Genomic DNA, 8,853 nt, shown 5'->3' with positions numbered 1-8,853 from the left:
AAGACTTGCCTAGAGGAAACATTGATAGCAAAGAGTCTATATATAATATAAGTTTTTTCTTTTGTTATTATATTCGTACGTTTAGTTGGTATTTTTTTAGATGTAACGTACATATGTATGTCGAATCCAAACGACTATTATAGTACGGTGAGCGTTATCTCGCACAGACACAGACAGAATAACGATATTATATACATATGTGATACAATATGATAATCGAATTGTGAGTATTTATTTAGTCCGGAAATATTTTCAACGATAAATTTCTATTAATAAAATAATAGTCTGAAAATTTACATTACCTTAAATTAAAAATTTAACATCTATACATATTATATTATACATATACATACGTATGTGCATATGTACATATGTATGTATATCTTCAGGCTTCGCTTTTGTAAATATGGAAATATGACTAAAATAACTGATATATCTGAGCCTATATGTACATACATATATACATATTATATACACATACACGTATACATATACATATGTAATATAGCTAATATATCTGCTGAAGACATTGTACATATACGTATTCCCATTGTATGTACACATGAATATACATGTGATATGAATATTAAATTGATACTCTGCTTAAAAACGTAATTTTATAAGTTTCTAAGAGGAAAAGCAACTTCCCGAATATATTATTTGCTAATATACTATTTGTTACTGGTAAGCTAAATAATAACTTGCCATTGAAGGCAGTCATATAGAGATAGATTATTACATATTATACAACACAACCTCCCTGTATTAATCGATCTCGTCGCATCCCATTTCAAAACTACTATATATACAAATACATGTGTATGTATGTATAATATATGATCCTGACACTAAGCAATTACATATGTAATTATCTACACATTGCATGTTCTCATTTTAAATAACCTATAAAATTCTTGAATCGGCTTATTCGATTATTTTGACATGTAAACAAAAGATAAATACAGTATCAGGCAACACATTTATTAACTTTAAAAAACAAAATGAAGCGATATATACCTACGCTATACCAGCCAGGTGTGTTTTGCGACAGTAAGCCTGGCTTTACACGGGCAGGATGAATTAGACCGACACTGTGTCTGCGCCAGTTACTAGGTGCTGTATTGTATGGGTGAGTATGCAATGTTTCAGACGGGCCGTCTGAAACATTGCATACCCGTCAGTGGTGGCTCGTCTATGTGGGCTACGGGGCTACAGCCCTCCCAGTATAGTACAAATTCATGCTATTTTTGCCGTCCATATGGGCTGCAGGGCTTCAGATCTCCCAGTAGAGTACATATGTGTGCTATTTTTGTCTGCATTTGATCACCGGTATGGTCAACGAGCTATTACATCCCGATTAATCCCTGCAGCCCCCCCCCTCTATGAATTCTCACGAGCCGCCACTGATACCCATCCATACAACACAGCGCCTAGTACCCGGCGCAGGCGTAATACCGGTCTAATCCATCCTGCCCGTGTAAAGCCGGGCTAAGTTTACGACGAGAGTTTTGGAACTTCTTCAATTAAACCCCAAAATATATTTGCTTACAACGATACTACTTCAAAGATTTCAAAGACCGTTTAAATTTATGATATTGTATTGTATCCATTTACATATAAAGAGAATAATCATGAACATAATAAATTTATATTATATATGATCGGTTTAAGGTCTGTTCATACTTAACAGCACTGCACGGCTTCAGCACTGCACGACTCTAAAATATGTCATTTTATTACATTTCTATTCATATCTACCTACACGTCGCGGTCACGTCACGCTTACATCACTTTGGCCGAGTGCAAGGCAAAATCGGCTTACTTATACATTACAGGCCATGACGATACGGTTCAATATCGCTTACGTCGTATTTTCGAGTACTTACAATATGAATGTATACACGTGCATTCGTAGCTACGCGTCAGAATACAAGTCAGCAAAAATGTTTCGGCGTTTATGGAACGAAAAATTATGTATAATCGCGTTTTTGTTGGAAGAAGAAGCTCAAGAAGGCAATAAAAAAGCTCGGAGGCGTTTTGATGTGCATCCCATGTTAAAAAATAGAAAAACCGAAGGAGAGTTTTGGACACTGTATAAGGAGCTTGTGGATGATGGACAAATTTTTTTTTTAAATATTTGCACCAAAACCATGTCGAAAGATTGAACAGCTGTCAACTGTCACTATCGATAATTGGTCCAAAACAGCAAAGCGGCAGACTCATGGCACGTAATTCGCGTGTATATTTCCACGATGGCCAAAAAAACGAACACGATACATTGACGGATGTTGTTGTAAGGTATGAACAGGAAATGTCGGGTACTGCTGTAAGCCTGCCGTGGCGTAAACGTGACGGTTGGTATGAATATACCCATACAAAATGTACCAAAGAATACTTTTCGTACGGCCGGATACCTGCTGAAGTCGGTACGTGCTGACTCGGTATGAACAGACCTTTAAGCATTCATAAAGACGAGATCTTTTTTAAGACGTTATTACTCTTTTAGAAACGATTTATCCTAATTCTGAAACCCCTCATTTACAGCCATTATTGTATCCTGAAAAAAATGTCTAGAATAATTATTTTTAAATTGATAATAATAATAATGATAGATTTTTTTCTATTTCACTTTCTTATTCACAAAATTAAAAAGTAAGCCAAAATGAGATTTTGTTAAATATAAAATATTGAGAGTGGTCGAAAAACATAGTCTTGCGGCCAATTATGTCATAATCAAATATGGGGTTATACTATTTTTGACGTTGCTCTTCTCGGCCAGAGAACATAGATAACCAAACAAGATAACTATTTAGCGATGTAATAAATTTTTAACCATTATTGTTGTATTAATTTTGTAGAAACAATTTATAAATATTTCAGTAAATTAGACAAAATTCCTAAGCTAGACATGCTAAACATATCGCTTTATATATACATATGTGTGATGAATCATGTGACGAAAATTACACGTATTGAATCGACCACGTAGGTATAATATTTCTTTCAAATTTCAGGAATATATGAACAAAACTCATGCAATCGTTTATAATCAATATATAAATCATAATAAGCATGACGTCTCGCAATATTAAAACGAAGTTTCGAGATGAAGATGCCAGTTCGTCTGATGAAAGCGTGTGCGTATTTCCTCAAACGTACATAGTCATCAAATTTGCACCTAAAGTTAAAGAAAAAACTTTGGCATGGTTTATAAGTAAAGTACGAGGAGAGCGACAAAACGGAGGAGCTGAACTTTTAGTCCGAAGACAACCTTACAAAGACAAAGAAGTAAGAATTACATATATCAATTGAATTACTAACACTTAAACTGTGTATAAAACATGTATCGTGTGTGAAATATTCCAGGGCCTGATATTGCACATCTCCGCTTCCAAAATAAAGTTCTTACAAATCGCAGAAGAGATCGAAATAGTTAAGAAGGATCGTAGTGGCATACTCAGAGAATTCGTGGTGAGTCGTATGGAAGACTTCCTCGAAGAAGGTATGCACGTGGACGACTTTCTGACCACAGCCGAGCGGCAGACCATAGTGAGGCACGAATTAGAAAATATAAGAACGCTAGAAGGGGAACATTACATTCCCAGTTATAATACAGCCGGCCTCTACACCGGCAAATCCATTTTGCAATCATTCATTCAGGAAGGACTGATAGAAAAGATTTATCCTTTGCACGATTTGGACGCTTTGCGTAAACTCGGCAGCACTTGGTTCCTAACACTGTTCACCAAACAACCATTTGGTATTGGTTTATTTATTTATTTACGCAAATATTGTTTTCCATTTCTTTATTTAATTATCGTTTCATTTGTTTTGTTTCAGAGGATATTAGAGAATATTTTGGAGAATCGATTGCCTTGTATTTTATATTTTTAGAATTTTATACGGTGGCTATGATTGTGCCGATGGTATTAGGTTTCATACAATTTTTTGTCAGTCACGAAACCCTAACATTCTTTTGTATTTTCAATGTTCTTTGGGTTATTGTATTCTTAGAGGTAAATCATAGTAAACTTTTCAATTCAGCATAACTGAAATTGAAACATCTTCATTATAATAATAAACATTTTAGGTTTGGCGAAGAAAAAGCAATGCATTGGCTTTCAATTGGGGAACAATTGGTATGACGAGCTTAGATGAACCGAGAGTAAATTTCCGTGGTAAAATGGGTATAGATTCTATTACCGGAAAAATTCAACCGCAGTCACCTCGTTGGAAGACAAATCTCAAGGTTCATTTTTTGAAGCGAAGTACAATTTTATACATACAAACCGAAAAAAATTATTGCTTCCATTACGAGTGATATAAATGAAATGTTTTTGTATTTCAGATGTATTGCGTATCTTTGCCAATTGTATTCTTATGCCTGTGTGGTGGGTTTGTCGTCATGTTGTGGTCGTTCTGGGCTGAAGATGAAATGAAAAAACACTTCGATCCAGACAGTTGGATGATAATGATACCTAGTATCATTTATACAGCTCTAGTCTACATAGTCAATCTGATGTACAGAAGCTTCTGCACATTTCTGACCGAATGGGGTGAGATTTTCGCATTGCACGGATTAATCGTGTTGCTGAGATTTTAGAATGTTAATACGTTATTTCAGAAAACCACCGAACGCAGTCTCAATACGACCGACACCGAGTCATTAAGCTTGTTTTGTTCGAGTTCGTGAACAACTTTATGTCGTTGTTTTACATAGCGTTCATATTGAAAGATACTGATATGTTGAAACAACAATTAGCCACCATGTTGATCATACTTCAGGCGATAAATCATTTCCAGGAAGCAATTCTACCGCTCATGATGCAAAGCTCATTTTACACGGTTAGATTCCGAGACTTTTTATAATGCTTTCGTCTTAGTTTCAACTTCTATAATAACCCATTTTACTAACACATAGAGTGGTTCTTATTTATTTTTTTCGTTCTAAACTCTAATTCTGCTACCACAAATGGAAATTTGGACTTCTATTGGACATTGCTATATTAATAAATCAGAAACTTCTCCCTAAAACGAATAAGACGAGTTCTGTATGTATAACTTGTTGCTTTTTGATATTAACTATTACTATTTCTAACGCGTGAATATTAATAATAGATATATATATATATATATATATATATATATATATATATATATATATATATATATATATATATATATATATACTCATGCATATTAAATCCGATGAACATATAATTTCAGAAAGAAAACTTGAAAACATTATTCACAACTGAAATTCCAAAATTGCCAACAAAAATGAGTGCATCATTCGACGATGACTTGGCAACTTTGCCTGACGTTCTTCAGGATGTTGATTGCTTAACGTACAATGATCCCAGAATACATCAAGCTAACGTAGAAGGTAAATTGGATGAATTCGAAGGCACTTATGATGATTATTTAGAACTTTTCATACAATTCGGATACGTAGTGAGTAATGTTGCATTATATATAATAATTTTTAATCTGTGCAATTTTGTGACAATGGATGGTTGCCTTCAGGTGCTGTTCTCGTCGGTTTATCCATTAGCAGCTTTTTGGGGAGTTTTAAACAACATATTAGAGATAAGAGCTGATGCTTTTAAATTGTGCAAAGTGTACCAAAGACCGATGAGCAGAAAAGTGAAAGATACCGGTGCTTGGCAGGTTTGTATTACACTCTCAAAATACATTTATATAATATGCGCCATGTTTTATAATAAAAAACGATTTGTTTTAGAGATCATTCGAAATATTAGGAGCCATGTCAATTATGACTAATTGCGGACTACTGTACGTTTCCCCGCAAATAAAATCTTATGCAGCTAGTATTAACATTGAACCGCCAGAGTTGTTCTTTTATTTTATCGTCCTCGAGCATTTATTGCTCGGCATCAGATACATCCTTCATCAGGCTATTCCAGATAAGCCGGAATGGGTTAGAATAGCATTGGCGAAGAAGAATCACATATTTAAAATGGCTCTCAAAAAAGAGGTTCAACTGCTATTATATAGATTAAAACAAATTCACAATTATAGCAAAAGTATATTCAAATAATATTTTTATTACAATATGTTTATATTTTTACAGAGACTACAAAAAGATAAAAAGACACTTTTGAGACGATATCGATCCGTTTATGGAATGTCCAAAATTGATATGTAAAAAGTTTATCTTATGATCCAAATACGTTTGTATGTTTATGCCAAAAATTCGCCAACCATTATCATAAACAAAGATGTGCCTTGAAGTTTATAAATTTATACACTGTCATATTTATATACATACATATTACATAAATATGTACTCCTTTCAATTTTACCATACAAAACCAATTAAAAAGAATTTTGTACCCCATTAATGGCGACTTTTAGATAAAAGGCTACCTCATCCTATCGCTAAGTCACTAACGCTACACTAAAAACTATTAACTTTATAAATATTCAAAAATTATTTATTTATTTATATATTATATGTACGGCAGGCTAAGTCATTAACTGCATTTAGTAATTATACCTGTTCTGATATTAATAATGGTTGTGCCTTATATGTATATTGTTATTTGAAATTTATTGTCTAATATATTGTGTTAAAACATTTGTAACTGTCTTTTAATTCCACATCCATAGTATATATGAAATAAACATAAAAATAAAAAATCATTCCATAATATCATTAAATTTATTGATTCAAAATCAAATTACATTTGAAGCAACATATATATGTAGTAAGAAAAATAAATAAAAACTTAAAATAATTAATTTATCAATAGCGTCCAAGATGAAACGTTTGGTACTTTTCAAAAAGTAAAATATCTTAAATTTGCCAATATTTCTAACCTATGAACTCAAAGGAATTGTAGAACCTACATATCACACGGGAATAGTCATGAGTATTACATATTATATATGCATTATAGGAAGATAGATGGATTCACTTAGCTTCGTCCATTCAATTTAATAATTAAATATAATTTTCATGTACGTTTCAATCGATCGTACATACATGTCCTAACAGGTGTCGTTTCTAAATCTTACATTATCACGCGATTTGTACTCTTGTTAATCGTATAAAGCTTTAAAGCACGTCAATTCCAATATGAACACAATTCTCGATGAGAAAATTTGGCAATGTTTAAGCGTAGTTTATGAATGTTTCTCGAGGAATACTTTACAGCATCGTGTCGATTGCTGATAACACTTTTCAAAACCGTGAGAGTCATCATCCTATTAAAAAAAAAAAGAAATTAGTAATAGAACATTTTCATCCAGCAAATCAAACAAAATTTAGTAGAATAAAAAAACTCACATAATAAGGATCTCTTATAATACGATCACCTTCAGGATCAAAATCACCCAACATCAACAATTGGGCTTTGCTGTTTTTGGGCGACCTCCTCTTCAACTCTCGCATATTCTCTTCATCCATCCCGAATATGAAATCATAATGATGAAAATCATTTTCTTTTATCTAAAAACATAACATACATTTTAGTACCAAAGTATAGATATTGACGATGAAAATATATACATACTTGTCTAGCTCTGTTGCTGTACTGGACATGATGGCTTTTCATTACATCGAGTGCCCTATAATCGGGGTGATTTCCAACATGCCAAGATCCCAACGCTGCGCTATCAATTTCCCATTTATCAGCTTGTCCGCTATCTTTGACGGTTTTTATGAATACGCCTTCAGCTATCGGCGATCTGCAGATATTACCTGCAAATTATAATTTTGAAAATTGCGCAATACGATAATTACATTTATATACTTTTAAATGCCGACAATTGAAGGAAAAATTTGTTCGAATTTTTTACACACATTATTAATAGATTATAAGTAGATTACCAATGCAAAAAATCAATACTTTCAAGTAAAATTAATAAGACATTTCTATTTAAATATGAAAGAAACGAACCAAGACATATGAAAAGAGCTTTCTTGGTGTCAGCAGAGGCCATGGTGATCGTCGAAAGTGAGCCAAAAAGCACCGGAAACAACACGCGGATTAATTATCCTACTAACACTTGACAGCCACACTGCAGTGAATCTTGACACGTCACAAAGCGGCCAGTAACCAATCGATATATCATTATTGTAAAATTTAAAAATATAAAAAAGATTTATAGCTTTCTTATTCAATTGTGAGATTCTAAAATTTAAAAAATATTCAGCTTTCAATATATTTTCTAAAAATTAAATAGTTATTGGAATTTCATAATTTAATATACAATGTATGTTACAGTATAATCAGCCCAATTTTAGTGTAAGTAATGGAATTATTTTTGATCTTGATATAGGATGAGATTAGCCTTCTCCTTGAGTAAATATATTGCTCACATCCACAAAGATCTTTGTTTACGATTTTCGTTGTTAACAACAGTTTTGTTGCTAAGCATCTTCTTTATGACAACTGCATTACCAACACATATATGTCCAATATAACTACTAAAGAGCGAACCCAGAGCACGCTGTTCATTGTTCACATGTTGTAAATGCATCGTTAAAGGTTTGCCGAACCTTTTTTACAAAGCATTTACAATAATGGAACAATAGACGGCACGCTTCCAGTCCTACCTCTAATAATTACATAAATCCCACTTAAAGGTCTGTTCATACCTATACAGCACGACCCGTATCTTGCAGGTGTCATGCAAGTGCGGATAGTATTCTTTGGTACTGTGGCAACCCCAAAGGCTGGCCGTAAACGGAGGTGTTTTTGCCCCGAGGGCGGTCAGCGCGTCACGGGAAGCTAACTCTTCCCTTCGGACCTCGCAACCGACAACACCTCTCTCGTCTCCCACACTCGCTGTACCTGAACCAATAAACATTGTTTCCCGAAGCCG

The 8,853-nt window shown here is 33.6% G+C and overlaps 2 protein-coding genes across 3 annotated transcripts; one reads left to right on the top strand and one right to left on the bottom strand.

Annotated features, from left to right (window-relative positions):
- The first annotated feature begins 2,706 nt into the window (after positions 1 to 2,706).
- On the top strand, positions 2,707 to 6,603 carry Axs (Abnormal X segregation). 2 transcript variants are annotated; one of them, XM_077434573.1, is made up of 12 exons: positions 2,707 to 2,817; positions 3,015 to 3,288; positions 3,367 to 3,760; positions 3,841 to 4,016; positions 4,091 to 4,249; positions 4,349 to 4,556; positions 4,625 to 4,845; positions 5,019 to 5,051; positions 5,227 to 5,454; positions 5,527 to 5,670; positions 5,744 to 5,998; positions 6,095 to 6,603. In XM_077434573.1, the coding sequence occupies exons 2-12, from the start codon at positions 3,073 to 3,075 to the stop codon at positions 6,167 to 6,169; spliced, it is 2,109 nt and encodes a 702-aa protein (XP_077290699.1). In that variant the 5' UTR covers positions 2,707 to 2,817; positions 3,015 to 3,072; the 3' UTR covers positions 6,170 to 6,603. The 2 variants fall into 2 exon arrangements, with proteins under 2 accessions (XP_077290699.1, XP_077290700.1); XM_077434574.1 differs by lacking the exon at positions 5,019 to 5,051.
- A 61-nt stretch (positions 6,604 to 6,664) lies between these two features.
- On the bottom strand, positions 6,665 to 8,082 carry LOC143914322 (low molecular weight phosphotyrosine protein phosphatase 1-like). The gene is made up of 4 exons (XM_077434505.1): positions 7,926 to 8,082; positions 7,539 to 7,726; positions 7,313 to 7,474; positions 6,665 to 7,230 (listed from the first exon to the last, which is right to left on the bottom strand). The coding sequence occupies exons 1-4, from the start codon at positions 7,966 to 7,968 to the stop codon at positions 7,150 to 7,152; spliced, it is 474 nt and encodes a 157-aa protein (XP_077290631.1). The 5' UTR covers positions 7,969 to 8,082; the 3' UTR covers positions 6,665 to 7,149.
- Positions 8,083 to 8,853: the final 771 nt, after the last annotated feature.

This window comes from Arctopsyche grandis, chromosome 7 (assembly GCF_051622035.1).
Source record: "Arctopsyche grandis isolate Sample6627 chromosome 7, ASM5162203v2, whole genome shotgun sequence".
NCBI lineage: Eukaryota > Metazoa > Arthropoda > Insecta > Trichoptera > Hydropsychidae > Arctopsyche > Arctopsyche grandis.
Note: the sequence above shows the minus strand (reverse complement) of the source record. Positions and strands in the feature narration are given on the sequence as shown.

What these genes read in the sequence shown, in the direction of transcription:
- Axs (XM_077434573.1), top strand. Translation starts at nt 3,073, where the DNA reads ATGACGTCTCGCAATATTAAAACGAAGTTTCGAGATGAAGATGCCAGT. An exon ending in AAACGAATAAGACGAGTTCT is followed by an intron (nt 5,052 to 5,226) that starts GTATGTATAACT and finishes ATATAATTTCAG; the next exon opens with AAAGAAAACTTGAAAACATT. An exon ending in AAATGGCTCTCAAAAAAGAG is followed by an intron (nt 5,999 to 6,094) that starts GTTCAACTGCTA and finishes ATATTTTTACAG; the next exon opens with AGACTACAAAAAGATAAAAA.
- LOC143914322 (XM_077434505.1), bottom strand. Translation starts at nt 7,968, where the DNA reads ATGGCCTCTGCTGACACCAAGAAAGCTCTTTTCATATGTCTTG. An exon ending in ACAGCAACAGAGCTAGACAA is followed by an intron (nt 7,475 to 7,538) that starts GTATGTATATAT and finishes TTATGTTTTTAG; the next exon opens with ATAAAAGAAAATGATTTTCA. An exon ending in TTATAAGAGATCCTTATTAT is followed by an intron (nt 7,231 to 7,312) that starts GTGAGTTTTTTT and finishes TTTTTTTAATAG; the next exon opens with GATGATGACTCTCACGGTTT.